Source organism: Medicago truncatula, chromosome 1, assembly GCF_003473485.1.
Source record: "Medicago truncatula cultivar Jemalong A17 chromosome 1, MtrunA17r5.0-ANR, whole genome shotgun sequence".
Classification (NCBI taxonomy): Eukaryota; Viridiplantae; Streptophyta; class Magnoliopsida; order Fabales; family Fabaceae; genus Medicago; species Medicago truncatula.
In genome coordinates, this window is record NC_053042.1 from 6,646,488 (window position 1) to 6,672,048 (window position 25,561).

At 31.6% G+C, this 25,561-nt stretch overlaps 3 protein-coding genes across 8 annotated transcripts; 1 reads left to right on the forward strand and 2 right to left on the reverse strand.

Moving 5' to 3' along the window:
• Nucleotides 1–1,915: 1,915 nt before the first annotated feature.
• LOC11414258 (F-box/FBD/LRR-repeat protein At1g13570) lies at nucleotides 1,916–5,563 on the reverse strand. Of its 2 annotated transcripts, none has more exons than XM_003589265.4 (4): nucleotides 5,266–5,563; nucleotides 2,937–3,782; nucleotides 2,642–2,797; nucleotides 1,916–2,480 (listed from the first exon to the last, which is right to left on the reverse strand). In XM_003589265.4, exons 1-4 carry the CDS (start codon nucleotides 5,299–5,301, stop codon nucleotides 2,223–2,225), a joined length of 1,296 nt encoding a protein of 431 aa, XP_003589313.2. In that variant the 5' UTR covers nucleotides 5,302–5,563; the 3' UTR covers nucleotides 1,916–2,222. The 2 variants fall into 2 exon arrangements, with proteins under 2 accessions (XP_003589313.2, XP_024631145.1); XM_024775377.2 differs by having other exon boundaries at nucleotides 2,937–3,807.
• A 4,402-nt stretch (nucleotides 5,564–9,965) lies between these two features.
• LOC25482090 (F-box/FBD/LRR-repeat protein At1g13570) lies at nucleotides 9,966–14,023 on the reverse strand. 2 transcript variants are annotated; one of them, XM_024775379.2, is made up of 5 exons: nucleotides 13,940–14,023; nucleotides 13,665–13,711; nucleotides 12,190–13,032; nucleotides 11,921–12,076; nucleotides 9,966–10,793 (listed from the first exon to the last, which is right to left on the reverse strand). In XM_024775379.2, the coding sequence occupies exons 2-5, from the start codon at nucleotides 13,665–13,667 to the stop codon at nucleotides 10,509–10,511; spliced, it is 1,287 nt and encodes a 428-aa protein (XP_024631147.1). In that variant the 5' UTR covers nucleotides 13,668–13,711; nucleotides 13,940–14,023; the 3' UTR covers nucleotides 9,966–10,508. The 2 variants fall into 2 exon arrangements, with proteins under 2 accessions (XP_024631147.1, XP_013466040.1); XM_013610586.3 differs by having other exon boundaries at nucleotides 13,875–14,008.
• Nucleotides 14,024–19,002: 4,979 nt separating this feature from the next.
• LOC11414545 (type IV inositol polyphosphate 5-phosphatase 11) lies at nucleotides 19,003–23,317 on the forward strand. Of its 4 annotated transcripts, none has more exons than XM_039832956.1 (8): nucleotides 19,003–19,316; nucleotides 19,428–19,587; nucleotides 19,739–19,856; nucleotides 20,174–20,250; nucleotides 20,345–20,470; nucleotides 20,968–21,173; nucleotides 21,277–21,414; nucleotides 22,739–23,317. In XM_039832956.1, exons 2-8 carry the CDS (start codon nucleotides 19,551–19,553, stop codon nucleotides 22,895–22,897), a joined length of 861 nt encoding a protein of 286 aa, XP_039688890.1. In that variant the 5' UTR covers nucleotides 19,003–19,316; nucleotides 19,428–19,550; the 3' UTR covers nucleotides 22,898–23,317. The 4 variants fall into 4 exon arrangements, with proteins under 4 accessions (XP_039688890.1, XP_039688891.1, XP_039688888.1 ...); XM_039832957.1 differs by having other exon boundaries at nucleotides 19,748–19,856; XM_039832954.1 differs by having other exon boundaries at nucleotides 19,006–19,316; nucleotides 19,726–19,856.
• The last annotated feature ends 2,244 nt before the right edge of the window (nucleotides 23,318–25,561 follow it).

Sequence of the window (25,561 nt, forward strand, 5' to 3'; positions counted from 1 at the left end):
GCTAGCTGGTTGGTAAGTTTGTATTTCCTCTAAGTATGAAAAGGACTATAATTGTATCTATTATTAGTATTTTGGACTTGGTTAATTTAATTAATGTTAGTATCATCATATTATAATCATAATAATAGACTATGTCAATCTTTCAAAAAAAAAAAAAAAAAAGACCATGTCAAGTTTGGATCCTCCTCTAATCCATTGTAATTTAGGTTCAAGTTCAAAACTCTCGATTAAACACTTTAATATGTAATGTGTAAATTTTATTATAAATCATTAATAAAGTGATTATTTTCGATTTGAATGCTGGCTTGGTCCTTCCTTGTACAAAATGAAAATGGTTGGCTTGGCTTGGCTCCAATGGAAATTTCGATTTGAATGAACGGTCCATATTACATATACGTAGCAAGGTTTTTGGAAAACATGATGGGGGTTGGCACGAGATAAACCACTTGTGGCTACACCTGATGGTCATTGAACTCAAAAATTACTAGTTTGAGAGGTGGGACTATATGAAAATAGAATGAATAGTGCTTACCATACTTTCTAACATTTATTGATTTAAATTAAAACAAGTTGCATATTTTAAAAACGTGTCTCAAAAGTGGTGAAACATACATTGATTTTATCATAAAACAAAATGTTCATAAAATTCCTTGAATATATTACTTATGTTTTTTTAACGGGAATGAAAATATATTTCCTTTCAAGTGTTATTTTAGAGAATAAAGAAAGATACTTTAGAGAAAATATATTACTTACCTTTTAATTATTAGTTTAGTTAAGCTTATGGCGTATGATGTTTTAATCCCTGAACAACAACACTTAAATGAATGGTTCTGTTAGTGACGGAAATTGATTTTGATTGACTTGATTTAGTAAAATTAATTATGACTAATAAAGTGAGTTGTAGTAAAATGATTTGTGTATGTATATGCTCATGTGAAAGGAAGTTGAACAATAAATCGTATGTAAAAATCAATTATATAATAAAAAACTACAAATTCTAACTTTAAATATAATCAATTCTGAATAAAAAAAACAAAATTATACTAAATTACAATCAAACCTGTCGGAATTAGTTTTACACTTTTAAATCCCTCAATAAGTGGAACATACACTCAACTGCATATTTGAAACAATATTTCTCTATTACTGCATGCATATTTGAAACAATATTTCTCTATTAAAATTTATTATCTAGATCTACCAAGGAAATTTATGATCTAGTAAATGAGAAATAACTCATGCAAAAGTCCAAAAAATTGTTAATCATATCACAAATATAATTAACAAATATTTGAAGCACATAAAAATTGTTAATCATATCACAATTGTTTATTTAGATTCGTAAGTCCGATGAAATTTATGAAGTACTACTTAAATCAAAAGTGTTAATTAGATGCAAAAGTCCAATAAAATTTATGAAGCACGTAATCTAGTAAATTACAAGTATTTGTTATTCAAAGTTTTTTTTTTTTTTTTTTGACAAAGTTATTCAAAGTTTATTGTTAGTTGGATCCCAAATATAATTTATTGGTTATCTATTAAAATTTTCCAACCCCATGTATCCTTCATTTGCATAAATTTCAGAAAGAAAAAAAAAACCATTTTTAGCCTTGGATGGAAAAATCAAAACAAAAACAGTGTTTTTTCACGTTTGAAAGAGACATGTGTGGATATTTAGAAATCAATGGAGATTTGAAAGTTGTGTTAATGATGAAAAGAAATAACCAACTCAATATATATTAACAAAAAGTTTATAAAGATTGGTTTTGTCATCTAAAAAGGCTTAATAAGTAGTTTTTTGTCCGCTTGCCTTCTATTCTTGTGTAAGTAATACATGATATATATATATATATATATATATATATATATATATATTAACAAATTATTACTTGATGTCAATGCAAATCTCACATAGAAAATGGGAAATCATAATTTAAGAGTATGTTTTTTGGGTTTGCTGGCAAAGTGACAACACTACTATAAACTTATACGCACACAATGCGGAAGATTTCAAGTTTAAATCGAGACAGCATAAAAGATATCTACCCTAATAATGTTGGTATTATCGATTGTGCTATGCTAGATCGATCTTAAGATGACAAATGATATTATTTATGCAAGGACAATATAAAGAAACACTTTGAAGAAGACATGGATGCAGCTCCCTAGCTTACCACACACGTAGGAAAGAGTTTAGTAAAAATCATTACTTGAGCTCCCTAGTCTAGGTAAATAACTTGAGCTCGCGAGGCTCTCCTCATCCGCAATAGTTCTTTCATCAACTCCGGTCCGACGTTTAAAGCAGGTTTCACAGTCATCTTTTCTAGCACAAGAAAAGATAGAAGTAGAAAGCTGATGAAGTCTAACTCAGATTTGATACCAGAGATACCAACTATTCTCACATGCTTCACTTGCATGATTGGCTGATCCAAATAGGCACGGGGTGTCATCTGGACAGGTTGCTCCTCAGATCGTGCCTACATACATACAATCGTAACACACAAGTGGGTTGAGGTACTTAATTTGAAAAGAAAAAATGGAAAATAAAAATAGAATTAATTAGAAGCAAGTTACAATTTTACATATATAGCTCTTCTCTAACAATTTCATATAAATAACAAAAACAGTACGTACTCACCACCATTTCCAATTCTCGTAGATTAGGTAAGCTTCTGAACAGGCAAACAGCAGCTGAAATCTCCTTTGAATCATTGAAGTTTATGCATATGGAAATATAACTTAGATCAATGCACCGGGTAGGAAGCTCTACTGGCACAACCCCTAAAGCCAAATACTGGAGCAGAAACAAGACAGAAAGTGAATGGATTACATTATCAATATATATATATATATATATATATATATATATATATTAATTGTTTTTAATACTTATACTTACAGAAAAACAGTTTCGAATCAGATGAGCATTATACCTTCAAAAAATAGTTCTGAATCTCCAGGCTGCGTATATGAGGTAGATGAATAAAAAATTCAACCAAATTGCTAGAGCGTTCATGCAATCTACCTTGTTTGCTTTCAAAGTTCTCTGACAGATTAATGAATACATCAGCTAATTGAGAAGTGTTCTTAAAGCTAATATCCTCAAATTTTCCCTCCATGAGAAAATATTGGAGATTTGGGGCATGAATATTAAGATTTTTGAAACCATCGCACTCCATCAATATCAATCGTTCAAGCATAAGGCAGCTGGATATTAAGTTTTCAACAGCATCTTTAGTCAATGTAACATATTGCAGATCAAGACTCTTCAAGTTCTTGAAACCTTGAAATGTTGATGGTGGTATAAGCCAGCATTCTAATAATTCTAAATGATGCAAACTTTGACAAGAAAATAACCATGAAGGTATTTTATAGCGTTGGTCTGGGTTTTTCCAGATTTCTAACACAAACTCTTTAACCTGCCATCTGGTTAGATAAAGAGTCCACCGATCAATATCAGTGACATCAATGTGATCCCGAGAGAGCTTGAACTTTTTGATTGGTCCAGAACGGAGTAAAAGTACATGATCAATAATTCTTGAAAGCTTGCTCTTGATAACTAAAAGGTCTTTAGAAGTTTCGGAGAGACATTCATTATCAAACACAAGATTTGGAAGTGTGGTCCATTTGTACCTCCAGTTGGTAGATAAAATACTTGTTCTGGCTGCTTCCTTAATTGGCAAAATCGAGAGAATATGGTCTATTACATGGCCTGGTAAACTACTAACTCTATCGGGCTCCTCGTCTGATACGCAAGGAGACTGGGACTGTTCTCTTCTCTTCATAGATATAGTCAGACAAAAACTCCAATATTCAGAAAACAAATTAGGTTACTGTAAATAAACAAGCTAATGTAACAATAACACAATTAATTATTCCTCTGAATTTAAATTACAAAATGATATAGTTCGAAAGTTTATGTCTATTATATAACGGCATTACTTTGCATGAAAACTATTGACCAGGGTGGTGGGTTGCAATTAAAAAGTGTCAAAAAAACAACGGTTCTAAAATAACATAATACTATTTAGTTGATTAGAGGATAAACAATTCCTCTTCAATAAGACGTTGTCGGCGAGAGGAGTATGAATCTACTCTCGAGTTGGCATAACACAAAGACATGCTGAAATAATGCAGTGGCACAGCAACAAGTTGTCAATCACATATGGAAGAAACCGAGCTACAAGTGTAATGTCGATGCAGTTTTCTCTAGGTCAAGTAACATAGTGGGGATTGGTATGTGTATTAGAGACGATCATGGAAGTTTTGTTTTAGCAAACGGAATGAATTTCACCCATCCTAAAAGTTGATGAAGGAGAGGCTTTAGGTCTACTGTTCGCTATCAGATGGTTGAAGGATTTGCATATTAATAATGCGACTTTTAAGTTGGACTCTACGAGAGTAGTTGATAGTTTCCATAGTAGTCTTAAGAATGAATCTAAACTTGGAGCACTTATAAGAGAATGTAGAAATTCACTCCCGTCTTTTTTCAAAAACTTTCAGGTTTGAATTTATTATGATACAAACAAATGAGGTTCATGGCTTGCTAGAGTGGCCACATCTCAACCTAGTTTTCATTTGTTCATTGATATGCCTGATTGTATCTAAACTATTATTGCTTAATGAAATGAGATAGTTATTTATTGTAAAAAAAAAAAGAACCATAAAAAATTATACCAAATTACCAATTGTTCAATAATAAAGATTTGTCAAAAATCCCTTTGTTGTGGCAAAAACAACCTCTCAATTGGAAACCCTATATGAAATGGTTTTTTTAACTGACAAAGGACCCAAACTGGTTTCCTGTTGCAGAAGGTATATGTCTATGAAAACCTTACATGAATTTCGAGTATGATCCTTCCAATTGAGAGAAATACAAAGATTGAAAAAATTAGGGTTGAATATTTGATAAAAAAGCACGAGTATACAGTTGCAAGACATCATGAAAGAAAATCCATTAAAAAAGAAAACACTCAATTTCACATGTTGTTAGAGTGGTTTCAATACATATTAATCACATAAATTGTCCACGTTGATTCGTTCATATAATACTTTAAACAGTTAACAAATATTGAATCGTATGATATAGTGTTAGGGTTACGAAAACACCTACATAGTAAAGGATAAAATAAAACAACTCCATAATAATACTTGACCAAAGACAGCAATGACATAATACATGTTCTTGATCAACCAGTGTTCATGCGATATTTACAGTAACAATAAGAATGATCAAATTAACAACACAAGTATGACATATACCTTCTTGTATGATGGTTCAATGATCAAGGGATCCATACCAGGCGGTTGAATGATCTTTAATGAGATGATTAGAATATATAACCATCATCCGGATTCAACTGACTTAATAATAAAAGAACAACCCAAATATAATATCCATTATTTTTTTTCTTCCGAGAGAAACTACAATGATATTTAAGAGCCTTTTGTCAAAAAAATAATAATATATGATATTTAGGAGCATCTTCAATTGGGAGTCCTTACTACTCTCTTGGGGGCAACCAACAGGTTCCACGTCTTAAAAAGCCTTCTAAAAGTCATAGTCCATATCCTCAAGGCCTTCTATTTTCTTTTGTTGTTATTTACCTTGCACTGAAAATGACATAAAAGACAATGCCCTGAGATTCTTTGGACTCAAGCATACGTTTTGTATCACCGAAAATGACATAAAAGACAATGCCCTGAAATTCTTTGGACTCAAGCATACGTTTTGTAGCAAATATTTATCCCAATATTCCTTATTTCACTTTCATACCAAACTTAGATAGATATATTAAATCATTTATATGTCCTCGTGAGCGTACCTCAGTTGGTATAGACAATGCCTATATATGCAAGATTCGGGGTTCGAACCCCGGCCACAAAAAAAAAAAATCATTCATATGGAAAATTTCCTAGTAATGTAGCAGTACTATTCATTAATGACAAGGAAATTAAAGTTTAATTAATTAATTAGTGTTTATAATTAATTAATTTGACACTTAAGATGAGCTAATTCTCTTGATGATTCAACATGGTCTTTTCCCCAATTAGGCCTTCCAAGTGTAAATACTAAGTCACCTTCCTTAAAAAAAAGAAAGAAAGTGTAAATTCTAAGTCAATCATAGAGTCTGAACAAGACAATTGGGCAGAATCTAACCTCTTCACCTGTTTAAATAGTACACACCAATGTTAATGTCATAAACTATTCAATAATTTTAAAAAGACCATGCTAGATCCAGTTTCTGGCCCTATATATATATATATATATATATATATATATATATATGTCCCAAAAGGCCAAAACTGACCATGGCATCATTTTCCTTCAATTGAGAATACGTCAACCAATTTCAGATTTTTCTTCAGTATTGTTCGTATTTTGTCTCTATTGTTCGTATTTTGTCTGAATTAATTAATAAAGTGAGAGAAGAAATTAAATAAAGAAGGTACATAAATTTTAAAGCAACTAAAAAAATGGTTTAGTCCATTCTAGTTTTCTACTCCAATTTATTATTGTAAACAAAACTCCAATTTCAAAATCCAAAGTCCTAAATACTATTCCAATTCCAAATATATACAGTTCAAAACGGCATCGCCAGCAGTTTGTGATTTGGCTATTGAAGGAATAGATGTCATGCAATATTTTAACGGTTAACATCCAAATGTTTCAATTTGCTAAGGTATGTAACCAATCCTCATTATTAGCTGGAAAGGAGACAACATTGTTGGCAATAAGCAAATCTTAAACCTAAAGAGTGGTGGATAAAACATGAAATAATTTTTTGATCAATCATAGTGTACCTTAAAGGATGGTCCTTCTTGAAAAAATAATACTTATTAGTGAAAGAAATAGTGGGTAGATTTACTCTTCCACAACTAAGGAAGGACAAATCACAATTAATATGTCGACTTTGTAAGATCCCCTTAAGAGGATGTGCTTATTTTGAAAGGAAAAAAAAAAAATCCTACATTGAAAAAGTTTATATATAATTAAATGTCATTTATCACTTAATAAGTCAGAATTTTGTAAGATCCCCTAAAAAATAAATTTTGTAAGACATATTTAATTATATCAAACTATTTACGAAATATATTATCTACGCATCAAATTCAATAGTGTTTCATATGCAAAGAGGTTCACTAAAAAAAAGTGTGAAGATGCTGTTTATGTAATTATAAACTTTCATAAAAGAAAATAAAAGTCAAAAATAAAAAAAGGTATTATTGAAAAAAATTCCAAATCTCACAATTTTTGTGATTCATAGGAGATGTGCACAATAAGCTATAAACTTTTTACTACATATTGGGATCAATTAATACATTGAAGATATAATGAATGAGTAATCCAAAAGCATCGTTAAGGGAGCACGTAAAAAATGACCACCCACATACCTATAAAAAGCCCAGGCATTTTTTTTTTCTTGAAAATCTATATATTACTCCCTCCATTTTAAAATAAATGTCGTTTTAATAAAAAAAAATATTTTAAAATAAATGTCACTTGCACTGTTTAATGTAGAATTATTATTTTACTTCCAATTATACCCTCTACCAATAGTAAATAAGGTTTGTTTGGTAAAATTGTCATTTCTTTTGACATTACTAGTACATTTCTTAATTTGTGTCTAAAAATCTTAAACAACACTCATTTTGAAACGAATGGAGTAGTACACTTATTGTCATAGAATCTCTTAATAAAAAAGATAAGCAGAAGCTAAAAACAAACAAGAAATATTTTCAAGATAAAAGGTACTAAAATATGTACTAGTTGATCCCACTTGCAAAAGAAGTACTCCCTCCGTCCCAAATTAAATTGTATGTCGCTTCAGAAAAAAAAATTATACTAAATTATGTGTCGCTTTACGATACTAAAGAAACATTAATGTTAATTTTTCTATTATATTCTTAACATTTATTACTATCTCTTCTTTCGCTTCTTTAATTTATCTTTCCCATACCATTTATTAAGGACAATTTTGTAAAACAATTATCTATTTCCCACACAAAATTAATTATATTTCTTAATACGTGTAAAATGCCTAAAATATCATACAATTTGGGATGGAGAGAGTAATATTTTAAGAATTAGGTACCTATTAATAGTTGTTTTAAATAATATTTTATAAATCTGTCATCATTTTAAATAAAATGTAATTCTTGCAAATTATTATTATTATTATTTAACGAAGAAATGTAAAATTTGTAACGTTATTTTTTTTTAACAAAGGAATGTAAAATTTGTAATGTTAATTTTTGTATTTTTAAATGATTAGAAATTATGGCAGAAATTTAAGTTCATATACGAATAAATAAATATTTTAAAATGTAGTTATTTTTAGGGATCATAATTAAATATTTTTTTAAGGAAGGGATTATAATTAAATATTATGAGATATTTTATAATTTAATAAATAAATCACTTTTGTATAATGATGTAAAGTTAGTGTAACCTATTTAAATATTATTCATTGGAGTCCTTGTTAGTGTACTGTCATTGGAGTCATTGAGTCCTTAATAAGAATTTTTATTAAAATATTATAAATAAATACATGTAGAGTCCTATTAGTGTACCACACCATTATGGATGCTATAATAATTTATATAATATTTTTATTTTATATCATTTTAATTAATTAAATTCTGCGTTAAATTGACAAAAAAAAAAAAAAAAAAAAGGTTCAAATAAATTTTTAGTTTACACTACTTGAGGTTTACAAGACCAAGTATCTCTTATATATGTCTTTCGACAAGTGTATTTATATATATCTGCAGTGAATGTTTTGCTATACTTGGTGTACTATTGAGCTCGGCCTTCATTTGTATACTTCGTGTGTGATTGGTTGTGCATTTAAGTGTTAGCTAGACGCTAACCTATGAATATGAGATTCTAGAGAAAACTTCAATTCAACAATTCTCATTTTAAAATGAATTCATGAACTTGCGATATGATAGTTATCTATTTATTCTTCAACTTAGCAGTGAGATTTCTCCGATCTCGACTACCTTTGTTGACTGATTTATATATTATCATTGCTAAATAATTGGAGTGAAGATGATGGAAGTGGCACACAAATTAACAAAACGTCTAGATTAAAAAGAAATTATCTGAATTGATGCTAAGTCATCATTAGATGCTTAATTAAACTAGATCATGAACATATCCAATTCTATTTCCTAAACTTGATTCAACTCCATTCTATATCAAGTTGAAGAGTGCCAATGATGGGACAATATAAGAAGAAATACTTTTAAGACCACACACGTAGGAGGCACTAACAATGCAGTTTTCTATTTTAAGATTTCATGTATAAAAATCATTATACAGAGTCTAGGTAGATAACTTGAGCTCGTCCTGAGGCTTTCCTCAACTGCAATAGTTCTTTCATCAACTTCGGTCCAACAAAATTTCATAATTAACCTCGTTAAACTCATTATCTTTTTGTGAAAATGAAAACAGGAAAGGAACCGGCAAGGAAGAAAACATGAAGGTGGAAAGTAATGTCGAGGTAATTAAGGTGGAGGATAAAAAAAGGAAGCTTCATGATCATGAGAGAAAAAACACTTGAATAAGAAGAGAAGAGAAATGGCTTTTTATACCGTTAGTTTTTCTCTTCATCGGTTCATGTGTTGCAACTTTTTTGAGGTGTACTGCTAATGTGCGACAACTCTTTGAACTGCACCGTGCAGTTGGTTTTCGACTTGTACCTGCTGCAATTGCTGTCTGACTACTCTAAGTGACACTACAAGTCTATTCATGGATGTCGTCGATTGGAGATCTCCATCACTGCTGTTGGTGGCAAACATTTTTATGGTGTGGGTAAAAACATGTACTTCTAAATTTCTCTCTTCTTTATGAAAACTCTAGTTATCATGTTCATACGAAGAGCTTGTGTACATTAAAAAAAAAAAATCAGTTATTTTGATTCACGCTCACAAATACACTTGGCATAGGCTTGGAATACATACTCATATGGATCTATACGGTTCCATTGAGATAATTGGATAATCTACAGAGTGATTCAATAGAATATTCACTTGATAAGATTACAATTTTGTAACAAGAACCTTAAAAAGAGCAGTGTACTCTTAAACTCTTTTTCAACTCAACGAGTGAAAATACCAAATTAATTCCAAGTTGTGAAAATAAATACAACCTCCCCTATATATAGATCTCGGCCAAGGAGCCAAAAGAAGCAAGGAAAAGGCCAAGGCTGAAGCTAACAAGAGAGCACAATACAAGCTCCAAAACGAAGGCAAAACAAACCTAGTTCAATCATAAAAAACAAATTACAATTTGAAGAAAATAAATATCCAACTCAATATTTCCTAAACTTAATTCAACTCCAGTCTATATCAAACTCTAAGTGCCAATGATTGCTTGCAAATCGCAAGGAAAAGAGTTGATCCTTTCCAAGATGGAACAGGTTGTAAGGGAGGGGTTTTCATGTATACTTCATAAAGGAAAGAAAGTTCACGTGTACTATTTTCATGTGTAAAAATCATTATACAGAGTCTAGGTAAATAACTTCAGCTCGTCCCGAGGCTCTCCTCAACCGCAATAGTTCTTTCACCAATTCCGGACTGGCGTTTAAAGCAGGTTTCACAGTCATCCTTTCTAGCACAGGAGAATATAGAAGTATAAAGCTGATGAAGTCTAACTCAGGTTTGATACCAGAGATGCCATCTATTCTCACATGTCGCACTCGCATGACTGGCCAATCCAAATAGACATCCTCCCAACAGTCGGCATGGTGAGCTAATGGAAGAGGCTGCTCCTCAGGCCGTGCCTACATGCAACCATAACACACACGTGAAGAAGTCTTAAAAACTTAAAAGACTAGATCAAGAACTTAAGACCCCAGCCAAAATTCAAAACAAAACAACTTTGCAAAATCTAGTTCTAGATGTTAATTCGAGTAGTGCTAACAACACAACAATACAACATCTGATTCTCTCTTTCTAACACTGTATTATTAGTTCAAATTCAATTGGGTTGAGTCACTCCAAGAAATAGTCCACCAGAATAAGAATTCGAACTCACATAAATTAGTGAGAGTGAGACCGACCTGAATTTCAGCCAATAATAATATTGAAAAGAGTGTCAATATATTTCATTTTTTTAAAAAGAACTCACATATAATGGCCTTGCTTTCAGACGGCACTTGCTATAACAAGTAATCATCATTGGCTTCAGTGAATAGTAGTCAATAGCGGCCGCGCGGTGCGGTGCGGTGCCGGAGCGCTTCGCAACAAGCCATAGCGTTGCGGTGTGAGATAGTGGCGCAACGCTTCGTAGCGGTTTTGCGGTTTGAACCGCTATTTCATTTTAGAGAAAATACAAAATTGTCCTTGGTTCAAAAAATAAAAACAAGGGTATTTCTGTAAATTGTCCTCTGCTTTTCTGCTGTTCTGTAAAACTTCTTCACCTCTGCTGTAAATCTTCCTCTACTTTGTCGTGTTTGCTCTGTTATCCTGTTATTTTTTTGTTTAACAATCTCAAAACTCTGTTGTCCTGTTACTTTTTTGTTCTAGTTTTCTTTGTTATTATTGATTCCAAACTCCATTCTGCTCTCACTGTTTCTGTTTGTAGATTTTACAAACAATCCTCTGTTTTGTTCTTATAAAACTCTATTCTGCTCTCTCTGTTTCCTTATTTTTGTTGTTTTTTTTTTATGAAATAGTGGTCATAGCGCTATGCGCTATCCCGCTATAGCATTCGCCGCTATCCGCTATTAACTATGAATCTATATAATGATAAATTTTAAAAGAAAATAAAAGCCCTTCCCATTTTTTCAGTATGCAAGCCCTTCACCGTATGTAGTTCTTCTCTAATAACTTGTCATATATAACAAAAACAGTATATGCAACCACAAATCAGCAAGCAAACTCAAATCAAGTTTAAATAAGTACTCACCAATATTTCGAGTTCTCGTAGATTAGGTGAGCTTCTGAAAAGGCAAAGAGCAGCTGAAATTTCCTTTGAATCATAGAAGTTTATGCGTATGGAAAGATAACTTAGATCAATGCAAGGGGTAGGAAGCTTTACTGGTACAGCCCCCAGAGCCAAATACTGGAGCAAAAAGGAGAGAATAGTTTACGTCAGAATATAATCTTTTTCTTACATACAGATCAAGTTGCATACATGTGATTAGGACAAGCGATGCCCTGAGTTGAGCATTATACCTTCAAAAAATAGCTTTGAATCTCCAGCCTTTGTATACGAGGCAAATGAATTAAAAATTCGACCAGATTGCTAGTGCGTCCGTGCAATCTACCTTGACTGCTTTCAAAGTTAACATAGAGACCAATGGACACCACAGCTAATTGAGAAGTGTTCTTAAAGCTAATATCCTCAAATTTACCCCCGATGTCAAAAAACTGGAGATTTGGGGCATGGATATTAAGATAGTTGAAACCATCAAAGTTCATCAATGTCAATCGTTCAAGCAAAGGGCAAGTAGATATCAAGTTTTCAAAAGCATCTTGAGACAAGGTAACATGTTGCAGATCAAGACTCTTCAAGTTCCTGAATCCTTGAAATGTTGATGGTGGTATAAGCCAACAGTTAAATAATTCTAAATGATGTAAACCTTGACAAGAAAATAAGCATGAAGGTATTTTATAGCGTTGCCCTTTCCAGATTTCCAGCACAAACTCTTTAACAGGCCTTCTGGTTAGATGAAGAGTCCATCGATCAATATCGGTCACTCCAATGAGCTCGCGATGGGAGAGCTTGAACTTTTTGATTGGCCCAGAATGGAGTAAAAGTACATGATCAATAATTCTCGAAAGTTTGCTCTTGATAACTAAAAGGTCTTCAGAAGTGTCGGAGATACATTGGCTATCAAACACAAGATTTGGAAGTGTGGCCCATTTGTACCTCCATTTGGTTGATAAAATACTTGTTCTCACTGCTTCCTTAATTGGCAAAATTGAGAGAATTTGGTCTATTATATGACCTGGTAAACTACTAATTCTATCGGGCTCCGCATCCGTTACGCAAGGAGACTGGGATTGTTCCCTTCTCTTTAGATATATTCAGACAAAAGATCCAAGAATCAGAAAACAAAATAGGTTATTTTAACTTCTCTGAATTCAAATAACAAAATGCTATAGTTACAAGTATTGTTTATCTCTTCTATAAAGGCATTAATTTGCATAAAAACTACCGACTTATTTGAGTTTATTTACTGACATAAGCTCTTATAAGAATCTTTGGCATTGCTTATGTAAACAGCTTATGACATGTCTATAAGTTGTTATCAGCTTATGCACATAAACTCTACGGGATAGTTTATGAAAATAGCTTATAGCATATATGAAAACAATTTGATTATCTCTTGTTGTAAGTGCTTATAGCTATAAGTGATTCATTGAGTTGTTTACCGGTAGAGGGTCTATAACTATAAGCGATTCATTAAGTTGTTTACCCAAAGAGGGTCTATAAGTGTAATTTTTTAATCAAAGATGTGTATACAAAAATACAATATTAATAATTATATGAGCTTAAAACATGTAATCTATTAGAAAATCAAAATTTAGCTCCTTTGAGAGATAAACTTCAAGAAAAAAAGCAAAAAAATAATAAAAAATTTACGCAAAATTCAGAAATTCACAGGATGCAAATATATGGCAAATGAGAGTGTGTGAGAATTTACCATTTCAAACTACCGAGTAATTCCAGCAAGGAGAAGCAAAGTGGTTGCTACAACAAACAAAACATTAAAGAAAAATGGTTAATTCATTAATCAATTAGATTAAAAATAACTGAATAGTGAAAATTAAATAAAAATTGAGGTAGAAATGGAATGAACGAGAAATATAAGAAAATTCAAAGGCGTGGAAGTGATAAATTGAAATTGAATTACATGAATTTGGAAATTGAAGAAAACAAGGAGAAAGATTGGGATCGCGTAGAGATAAAGATTCAGACCTAAATGGAGATCAACATGGAAATAGCGGTAGCTTTAAACACCGAAACCATTCACTTACTCCTCAACTTCAAAATATAAGCAAATTTTATTTTTTCAAATAAATGATGTATCCAAAGTAAAATTTTCTTATATTTTAAAACGGAGGGAGTAAGAGTTTAACTTTTCCCACCCTATCTCTTTCCTCGCGCCCTATTTTTTTTCCACTTTTACCCCTGATACGGATTTAGTTTTCCGAACTGCATTGTTAATGTTTTTCAGATTTGTTTGGATTTTAAAATCCGGAACGATCATTTTCCAAAAAAAAATCATTTTAATCTTTGAAATTCGTAAAATAACTGCAAATAGGAATATAAAACATAAATAAAAAGAACACAAAGATAGAAGGAAATCATTTTATTAATATATGAATAATACATTACAAATGTTGAAGCTTTTGACCTAAGAATCTAAAACTATTTTTAGGGGGTAAGCTATACCAGCGGCTCCAGCCGGTAGGACATACCAGTAGCTTCACTGTTGGAGGGGAGACAGGGGAGGAAGAAAGAGGAGGGCGGGAAGAAGAAACCAATGCCCTTGAGCCCCATTGACCGTTCATGCAATCCCTGAAAATTTTCAAAAAAACATGTTTCTATAAAAGGCCAACGATGGAAAACCATGGTTGTAGAAGGAAAAGGAGGAGAGGGTGAGAGAGAATGGTGTGGTTTGGAAGGCTATATTTATATGAAAGAAGTGGTTGCATGGAGTGTATCTACGCTTAATGCAGTCAAAAAACGTGTAAAAACACGTTTTCTTGACTTGACCCAAAACCAAAACAATTGACAAACGTGTTTTGTGTGGTGCAGACCATCGGCCAAAAGATTCTGATGCAGTCCGGATTTTATAATCCGGATTAGGCATGGATTCCGAATTATATAAACCGGAAGAGGAATGTTAGAGTCACACCCTCTAATACACTCTTTAGACACACTCCAGTAATATAAAGTCATGACAACCCTTATTTTTATTTCATTACCTAATAACCGGTCAAACAAATTTAGACAAGACATTTTCTGTTTGTTTTTTATTTTAACTTTTCTAGGACATCTCCAACTTCCAAAAACTACATGGATCTCTAGCTGCATCATATAATCTTGGAGTCATTAAATCCTATCCCTTTCGTTCATCTTCTTCTTCTTCTAACTCTAAAATTCATGTAGATCTAAATCCCTAAATTCTAACTTCACGAACTCTTCGTTTTATCTGATTGGTTTCTTTCATCTTTGCTTTTCTGATTGAATTTACAAAGTTTAGAAAAATTTAAAATTGTATAATTTTTTGCGGATTTGTTTGGATTTCAATGGAAAACAAAAAGATAGTTAACAGAGATTTTCTTTGGACCTTCTTTGGGAAAAAAACTAGAATTAAAAATGGGAAAAAATTCTTAATTCTTAATTCTTCTGTCAAATTCTTAATGAAATAAAAAAAAATAGAATTAAAAATGGGAAAAAAAAATTAGAATTAAGATTGGGACCTTCTGCCAAATCTTTTTTCTTTTTTTTATTACAACATGATTTAAATTTTGTTGTCCACTTGCCATATCCTTGAAGAAGAAAAATTAATGCAGAAGAAGAAAGTTGTGTTACAGATGCCGTTTCAAATGGATGAGTTTTTTTCCCATCCTTAATTCTAGAAGATAGTAGTTAACAGTGATTTCCTTCTGTAAATCTAGAAGATGAAAAGTTAAAATCAAATCAAAATAATAATATAAAATAAAATAAGTGATTGGCTAAACTCAAACCGGTAACCCGTAAAAGGATAGCAAAAAAGGGATGAGGTGGCTTTATATTATTGGGTGTGTTTAAAGAGTGTGTTAGAGGGTGTGTCCTTAGCATTATTCAAACCGAAAACATACGATTCTGGTTGAAACAAACGAAACTTGGTACTTTCTATAGGGTGAATGGTGGTTCGGATTTATAATTCGGACAGCCTCAGCATAGAATTCTTTTGTATGGACAACATTGCACCAAGAGTTTATGTGGTCCACAACATCCAAGGACCTCTATAAATACACTATGTCCGGTTTTCAGCTTCAATACCAGCAAAACACACAAACAAATCAAAGAAACCATGCAAATTTTTGTCGTTGTGTTGAGGATCTTTCTCATGTTGTTTTAAATATATAGATCTCTATATAACGACATGATAAAGATCCTCAACATGTTGTCAAAAATATATAGATACTCCTTGATGCCTCCTTGATAGATGGATAACTCAAAAATATCAAGAGGTTGCTATGAGTTAGATCTTGCTGTCTGCCAGATGAATATGTCATTTGGCAAGGCAGCAGGATCTAACTCAAAGAAATCCTCTTGAAAACACCTTCCCAAAAGATTCATCATTTATGTTATTATGTTTTTTTAACTGTTTATTTGTTTTATGTTGCTTCTATTTATGTTATGTACCTTTGTTCTATTTTTTCCAAGGCATTGGCAACGAAAACGATCCAAATAAAGGGTCTGATGTAGTTCGGACTTTATAATCCGGAATAGCTTCATGCATTCCGGATTATAAAATCCGGAAACCCTTAGAAATATTTTGGCCGGTGACGTTTCGCCAAAGGTTAGGCCAGTTAGTGGAGTTTCAATGCATTTTTTGACGGTTTTGAATGTGGAACACATTTTATTTGACTGTAATTAAGACCTATGACTTATTTAGGGCTATAAAAAGGCTTAGATCTTCAACATTTTTCTTCATTCTTCTTCACCTCCTTTCTTACATTTTCTTTAAAAAAAATAGTTTTTTAGGTAGCTTTTAGGAGTGTTTGTGGTGTCATGGTCATTGTTGACCGCTCATACGACCTCCACAATTGTATTGCAGCTTATGCGGGGGTTGTATAACGATCAACAAAGACCATTGACATCAAAGAAAGAACAAAATATTCATAACGTATTTGTCCGGATTTTATTTTCCGGAAACACTAACAATCTGGTTTGGAAAACTAAATCCGGACCAGGGGTATTATTGAAATTTTTATAGGGTGCGCGAGAAAGCGGCAGGGTGGGAAAAGTAAATCTCTTCAGGTAGCGATCGACGCGAGAGAACAAAGTAACTAATTCAGGTCCATTTCCTTTGGATATATAGGCCCATTAGAATATTTCACACATGAAGAACCGACCCATCTAAAAATGGTTCGTTGATAGATATATCGATACGATAAAAACTCAAATTTGTAAAACAAAAATGATGAATTTGCGATAAAAATACTCAAAACATCTAGGTTAGTAGTATTAAACACTAAAATACATAAGTCTATAGATGTGATTATATTCAAATGTTAATAGTATTGGTGTCTTTGTATTTATAATGTTGACAAAGTTAAAATTATTGATTAGATATATAATAGATCAAAACTAATATTTTAACTTGAATTAAATGAAAATTGTATCAAGTCGAGAAATAAATAAAAACATGGCACCAGTACGTGAAATCAAAGCAAACAACATCAAGCTAAGACGATGAAATCATAAAAAATACAAAGAAAAAAAACTTAATACATATGGATTTTTTTTAAGGCTTAATTGTACTTTTGCCCCCTATCTTTTCAAAAGTTGTGATTTTGGCCCTCTAACTAATTAAAATACAAAACAGCCCTCTATGTATTGAATCTTTGGCAGTTTTGGCCCCCAAGGTCAATTTTGACTCGATCAACGCACACATGTATTTTTTTATTATTTGAAAAATAATTTTTTTATTTTTGTAATTAAAATAATTTTTTTATTTTTTAATTATTTTATAAAGTATTTTTTTTAATTAAAAAATAAAAAGTGATTTTTTTTTACTTTTAAAATTTTTAAAAAAACTATTTTTTATTTTTTAAAAATTATTTATTTATTTTAAATTGCCACATCAGCGAAGACCAGGTCAAATTGGCATTGGGGGTCAAAGCTGCCAAAGATTCAATACATAGGGGGCTGTTTTGTATTTTAATTAGTTAGGGGGCCAAAATCGCAACTTTTGAAAAAATAAGGGGTCAAAAGTACAATTAAACCTTTTTTTAACTATAACCATAAAAAATTATTTAGTTGAGTGATTCCTAAGCAAATTTGACGTTAAACCATTCATTTTTGGTTGATCAAGAAGAAGAAAGGAGAATGAACATTTTATAAGATGTTTTATACTCTTACACAATTTTTATGTAATACTTTTTTGGGTTAATGGTGCTTTACCTCCTGTAATATATGCCATTTTTGGTTTTCCCCCCTGTAAAATATTTTTTTTGATTTACCCCCTGTAAAATATTTTTTTTTTGGAATACCCCCCTAATAGGTCATATTTGATTTTTTTTTTTTGGAATACCCCCCTAATAGGTCATATTTTTATGACCTATTAGGGGGGTATTCCAAAAAAAAAAAATTTTACAGGGGGTAAATAAAAAAAAATATTTTACAGGGGGGAAAACCAAAAATGACATATATTACAGGAGGTAAAACACCATTAACCATACTTTTTTTTGCACAAGCTAAAATGAGATATATTAAAATTGCGCATGAAACACCCTGCACAAGATGTGCAAAGAGTGCGACTCCGCTAAGTATTTACAAACAACCCGGTGCCAAAAGAACCGACACCGTCAACAAAAATAACAAAAAACTACTAATGCACTCCCATATTAATTTTTTTATGTAATACTAATGTAACAAGTTTGGTGTAAATCAAGTATCCTCTACGCGTGCAGCTGCGGAGACTAATCCCTCGAGCATTGTGAGACCTAAATGAACATCAAGTTCTTTCTAAGAGTTTTATTTATGTTGTATGTCCAAAGTTAGATTCGAACTCAAGACCATGATTAAGTTAGAAGAGACTCGTGTCATCCCATCTAAGCGTTCTTGGGTATTCTATCGTAACAAGTTGGAATACTCTTTGCTCTCCCTTTAAATACAATCATTGACTTGAAAAATAATCCAATAAAAACTAATCATTGAGTATCTTGAACCAAATTGCTATGTTATAATTTCTTGAAATTGACTTTCCACAGCGTCTTATTTAGACTTAAGTTATCCAACAACCACAGACAAAGTTGCTTGACGTAATTTGCATGGCATACGTGAATAGCCCAAACGGACGGATGGTCCTTTTCAATTTCATTTTATCTTCTTCCATTGTCAACAACATCTAACCTAACTCACGAGAAAAATATCACAGTACGTACTTGTTCAGAAATTTTGAACCATTGAACTCTTCTCTAGAATTGTACAGAAGCGGTGTGTAGCGGTGTAGAACCTCTACTATAAATACAGGTCCAAGTTCCTTTTTACTCAAATTCATTTTTTGTGCACTCGTTTGAAAAAAATATTTGTTTCATAACACAATGGGGAACCAACTAATTATTTGCAAAAGGTATGATCCATCAATTTAACTTAAATTTCTATGCTTCCATTAATCAAGACTCATCTATATATATGTTCCAGTTTTATTGTTTTACTGTTTTACATATTAAAAAATTTACAGACGAAAATTAAGGTCGAAGAAAAGGCCAATGGGTTTTGTTCATCATCAAACTTCACCGTCTCAGATTGGGATAAGAACCGTGGATGTGGATAACACTTGTAACTTCTCCACCACTTCAAATCTATGCATCTCCATATTTACTTGGAATATGAATGGTCAGGTACTAGAGTCACTTGACTACTCCCTCCGTTTCTTTTTAACTGTCGTATTTGCTTTGCTGACAAAATTTTATTTCTATTTAGTTGTTGTTTCAAAGTTTAATTCAACATTATTATTTAATTTGGCGTGAATTAATCAGGTTTCGTTTGAAGATTTAGCAGAAATGGTTGGTAGCAACCGAGATTTCGATCTTCTAGCTGTTGGCTTGCAAGAAGCTCCGGGAAACAAAATTGCAACTATGCTTTCGGCAGCTTTGAATGAAAGTCACACGTAAGAGTTCATTTGTTTCCATCCTAACATTGAAAATCAGAATCGATAATAAGCTCTAAAGTTTGTCCAGTTATAAGTATATATGTCAAGATGTTATTCTAGTGCAGGTGCAATAGTGCAACCATGATTATGCTCTATAATCACCCTAGAAAAATAAAATAACTTTTAAACTTATAAATTTCTATATATGTACTCTATAAATTTCTGTATAAATTTAACATTTTCTAGTAGTAAATTTTTTAGTTTTGCTAGAGCAAGTGTATGTGAACTTATTGAAATATTATTTTTCTACTTCTTTCCTATTTTTGGAAATGAAGGCTGATAGGTAAAGTTACTATGCAATCTTTGCAGTTGTACCTGTTTGGACCAAAGAATGCAAAATCATTCATTCAAGGTGAGATTTTTTATGTCAGATTATATTTTCACTACGCTTAATTTTATAATAATTGTTAATGTATGTTAAATGAGATGATTTTAATTGTATGCAGAATTGCATGTGGACAAAGAATCTTTTGGGGGTTGTGGAGGAATAATTGGAAGGAAGAAAGGGGCTGTAGCAATTCGCATTAACTACAAAGGCATACGTTTGTTGTTCATCTCATGCCACCTCTCTGGTAACTATATATAATTATATATACTGTATGATTTGATTTGATTTGATTTTTTTTTTTTTATTAATTCCCTCCTTTTTATGAACAAAAGAGATGTTTTTAAGCACCAATAGAATATTATTTAGGAAATTCTTTGCAATAGAGGATATGAATTCCATAATCTCTATATTCTTGAGATCTTGCATTCACGCAATCAACACATAAAATTAAGTTAATATCGGAGGGTTTTTAAATTCGGTAAATAAGTTTATGTTTAAAAAAATATTCAAAATTTGCATAAATTTTGGACTACTTGATCTTAATCGACAACTAGTATGTGTTGACTGCGTGAATACATATAATGTCCCGATTGCCATCTACAACGAATGCATTTCCGCTAATTGGTGCCTCAAAAATGAAAATTAATAAAAAAAAACAAACACTATCACGTGCATGTTGTCGTACATATTGGTTGATACATTATTCGTCTCTAATTATAAGACCATTTACCTTGTACTTAGTTTATTTATCTTTTGCAGCTCATGGTCGCAATGTGCAAGAAAGAAATTATGAATGCAGACATGTATCGCGCTCCCTTTTCTCTAAGATTTGGAACCCATATTCTAGACCAGCCCACATGACTATTTGGTTAGGAGATCTAAACTATAGGCTTGAAGGGATCAATGCACATCCAGCCAGGAACCTAATAGACCAAGACCTTCACCATGTAATTAATTCATCACCAAAGTAGAAATGTTAGAATTAGTTTGCAACTTAATCCTAAACTCACATACATAAATCATAATTCCTTTTTTTTGTTCCTATTTCAGAAGCTGCATGGTAATGATCAACTCTTGCAACAAGCTGGAGAAGGACAAATTTTCAATGGATTTTGTGAGGGAACATTGACATTCAAGCCAACATACAAGTATAATAAAGGAAGTAGCGATTACGACACAAGTTACAAGGTAAGTACATTTTCCATTTCAAGATAAAAAAGATGTACACATATAAGTGAGTTTAAGAAAAGAAGAAAAAAAAGGGGATAATTTTATTAATTTACAATATCAATATTAGTACTCCTTTGGAAATAAAATATAACCAAACCAGCAAAGAAGCATATAGATGTATATTTGAGTGATCCTGATTTTGAATAGTATGAAAGGCTTTTAAGAATCCGTCTTTTAAATATAACATGTTGAATAAAGTTGTTTATGTTTAACATCAAACCACAATAACACAAAACAGCTCAGCAAAAAGTGCATAGTCTTGCCCCTCATTAGAAGAGAAGTCTGTTGTCGAATCCTTTGTTGTCACGTAGTAAAACCACCAACACCAATGACATCGGAAACACCACAACTTAAAGAAGCATATTTCTAATATTTCTTTTCCAAAAAGATGCTTACAAAACCGCACCGAATAGTCCCATGATCTCATTTAAAAAGGAAAAAAAATGAATGAAAAATGTCAATATGTTAATTGTTATGTTAGTATTTTTCTCTTTGTCAAGACTTAAACCTATAACTCCTCAACTCCTTTAATCATTTATCTCAAACTAATTGAGCTGTGTGACCCCTATTTAAAAAGATTAAAAATACAATATAAAATAATGACTTATCATAACCGATTATAGGAAAGAGATTCGTGATAGAACCTATTTAAAAGGGTCCATATTAGGGCTACTTTTGTTTATAATGTACATATTTATTATACTAAAAAAGACGTGGAGTATTTTAGACAATATAGTTATTTTGGTGTGATTGCGAATATTAAATTTAATTAACTTATTAATCTTAATTAATAAGTGTGATTTAGTTGTTTTTCATAAAATATATATATCATTTAGAAGTGTTACTAGTTTTTTGTTTTTATATTACAAAATACTAATGCAATAAACTTATAATTAATTTGCAATGTTTATTTTTGTAATTTTATATCTTAACTTATACTTAAATGCAAAATGAGCTCAGGCAGTCCAGGTTTCAGTCCAACGTAAGAAAAATATGAGCAATATAATTTTAACTAGCGATCAAACTCTGCAATTCTAATCAATTTAACCTTAACTAGAACTTTTTTACCACTTGAGTCCAATCATGTCATTTGCTTAATCTTTGTTTAATTGATCTTTCAAAACCAAATCTTAATTTATTTGCTTTGCTTAAACTTGTACATGACTAGAAACTGGCTCCACAAAACAACTTGTACATAATTTCCATTTGTGTGACATATTACGGATATACTATATGATTTCGTGACGTAAGTGTATGATGATGTGTGCATGTTGATTTACAGGTTCGAGTACCAGCATGGACAGATCGTATACTGTTCAAGATAGAAGAAGATACAGACAACGTGGAAGCAACCCTACATTCTTACGAGTCAATGGATGAAATATACGGTTCAGATCATAAACCAGTAAAAGCACACATCTGCTTAAGACTTCAAACTTAATCCAATATGCTTACCTTAATATTTGATTCTATCATTATACTCTTATAGGGTATAGTAGTGATATTCATTTGTAAATTGTATTTTATTTTTTGTGAAGATTGAGTTTTGTGGTTATGAAGTTTTTTCAGAGTTCTTTCTTCGGTGAAGTTTTTGTGTTTTTTACTATGTTGACACTCCTTGGATTAGGCGTGTCCTGGTGTCGGACACATATCGTGTCCGACATCGACACGACACCGACACTTGTAATTACACTGAATTATGTAATTTTTTCAAATTATTAACTGTATCGGCGTGTCATTGTCCGTGTCGTGTCCGGTGTTCGTGTCCGTATCTGTGCTTCATAGGTTATGGTTAACACCTAACATAGAAAATCATTTGTAAATTTTTTCTTTTGAAGAAAGAGAAAATCATTTTATTGTATTTGTTATTAAGATAACATATATATAGTCAGTCAAATACAAAGATAAAAAAGAAGAACAAATAGTCACTTTAGTCCCTGACTCTGCACCTCGCTGTTATAAATGTCTCTGACTCATGATTAAATACAAACAAGTCTCTGACTCTGCACTTCCATTATCACTTTAATCCCTGACGTTAAATAATTTTGTTAAGTGATTATGTGACATGCTGACAAGGAATATGAGGTGTCACAGGGACTAAATTCAAAGTAGAAAATGATCACTTTTGTCCTTGAACCAAAAATCAATATCCCCAAATTGAATCTCAAATCCCTAAATTCCTAAATCTCAAATCCCTAAATGTCATCTAATTCTCTTTTTTGTTTAAAATCAATCTTCCATTAAACACCAACTTACTGTTTGATCTTTAACTGTGCATACTTACTATCAGTTAGGTCCCTGAAAGTAAATATGAAATTTCACTAAGGTCCCTAGTAAGTTGTTAATTTAACATGCTACCTACTGACAGCACTAAGATATATATGTGTAATATATATGCTTATTATTAGGGAATTAGATTTTGAAGTTGAAACCTACCCTTGCTAATAAAAACAACTCTCCATAAATATGAATTCAAACAAAAATATACTAAAGGCTAATAAATATGAATTCCAGGAATGTGTTAAGCTGCATAACTTCCAAACAGAAGCACAATGTTGCTCTATGTATTGGGTTCATGGCACGACAACTTGGTGTTGAAAGAGATCACTGCATAAAGTGAATATAGTAGAGACAACTTGGTGCAATTTTGACTTTCTTTATATCATCAAGGTTATATCCTCAATTCGTTATGAAAATCTCTCTCTTGCATATAACCAAAAACACCCTAATAATTACAATGTAATATGACCATATAAAAAGCATGCACAAAACCATACCAAGTAATAAATTGTTCCAAGCCTTGATTGCCCAACCACTACATAGAAAATACCTACCGAAGTAGTCCAGCAAGTACTACATAGAAATTTTGGTGCCTTAGACAAGACTATCATATATAATACAAGTTTTTATTTTTTTCATATAAACTCTGCTAGCTTATTATCAGAAAAAATAGTTATTAGAGACACATTAATCTAAGAACTCTGCTAGCTTATTATCACCGATCAGCAAATGCTCAATAGCAAATAATTCTAGTTATTGCTAAACTACATATGAATCACAAATTGAAAAATACATGTTAGTTGCCACATTCTCCAGGTACATATATTTGAACATCCAAGTCAAATTTCGTATTTAACTAACAACTTAGTGTTGATACCTTAATGATGTCAGTAGGTAGCATGTTAAACTAACAACTTGTCATGGACTTTAGTGAAATTTCGTGTTTACTGTCGTGGACCTAACTGATAATAAGTATGCATAATCAGGGACTTAATAGTAAGTTGATGTTTAATAGAAAATTGATTTTGTACAAAAGAGAGAATTATATGACATTTAAGGATTTAGGGATTTGAGATTCAATTTGGGGATATTGATTTTTGGTTCAGGGAACAAAGTAATAATTTCCTACTTTCACTTTAGTCCCTGTGAAACCCCATACTGCTTGTCAGCATGTCACATCATCACTTAACAAAATTATTTAACGTCGGAGGACTAAAATGATAACTGAAGTGCAGAGTCAGAGACTTATTTGTATTTAATCCTGAGTCAGAGAGTTTTATGACATCGAAGTACAGTGATTAAAGTGACTATTTTCTCGAAAAAGAAAGAAGAAAAAGACATAAAAATGCTAATTTGTCAATGCTTGATTTTGGAATTTAGCATATGATGGATAAGTATGAATCCTGGTCGGTTTATTGAGTACTTGGCTTGCGCATTGTGATTGAATATATGAGTTGGATTTGTTCCAACTAAAGGTTTAAGCCAATAAGGTTTATCATTGAAGTTGGAACTAATTTTGTAACAAAAAAATCCCTTTTATATAGTTGTATTTAAATAAACTAAATTATTTGTTTAAAAAGGTGATTTTATTACGGTAAACAATTGTAAAATAGATTCTGATTTTTCATAAAATTTCTAAAATATAATCTTTAAATTATTTTATGTCAAAATCACTTTTATTTTAATCTGTAACAAACGGGCCTTTAAATACAAACATAAAAGTGTACTCAAACGAGGGAGACACTATTTGTAATAAAATATCACCATGATCCAAATATTATTTGTGAGAAATATATTGTCCACTTCTTCCTCCATAAGTACATGA

Excerpts from the sequence above, each read along its gene's own strand:
- LOC11414258 (XM_003589265.4), bottom strand. The coding sequence starts at position 5,301 with ATGGATCCCTTGATCATTGAACCATCATACAAGAAG. Across the intron at positions 2,798-2,936 it reads TTCAGAACTATTTTTTGAAG|TATTTGGCTTTAGGGGTTGT; the intron begins GTATAATGCTCA and ends TTTCTGCTCCAG. Across the intron at positions 2,481-2,641 it reads TACGAGAATTGGAAATGGTG|GCACGATCTGAGGAGCAACC; the intron begins GTGAGTACGTAC and ends GTATGTATGTAG.
- LOC25482090 (XM_024775379.2), bottom strand. Across the intron at positions 12,077-12,189 it reads TTCAAAGCTATTTTTTGAAG|TATTTGGCTCTGGGGGCTGT; the intron begins GTATAATGCTCA and ends TTTTTGCTCCAG. Across the intron at positions 10,794-11,920 it reads TACGAGAACTCGAAATATTG|GCACGGCCTGAGGAGCAGCC; the intron begins GTGAGTACTTAT and ends GGTTGCATGTAG.
- LOC11414545 (XM_039832954.1), top strand. The coding sequence starts at position 19,288 with ATGGGGAACCAACTAATTATTTGCAAAAG. Across the intron at positions 19,857-20,173 it reads GCTTTGAATGAAAGTCACAC|GCTGATAGGTAAAGTTACTA; the intron begins GTAAGAGTTCAT and ends TTGGAAATGAAG. Across the intron at positions 20,471-20,967 it reads CATCTCATGCCACCTCTCTG|TTTATTTATCTTTTGCAGCT; the intron begins GTAACTATATAT and ends CCTTGTACTTAG.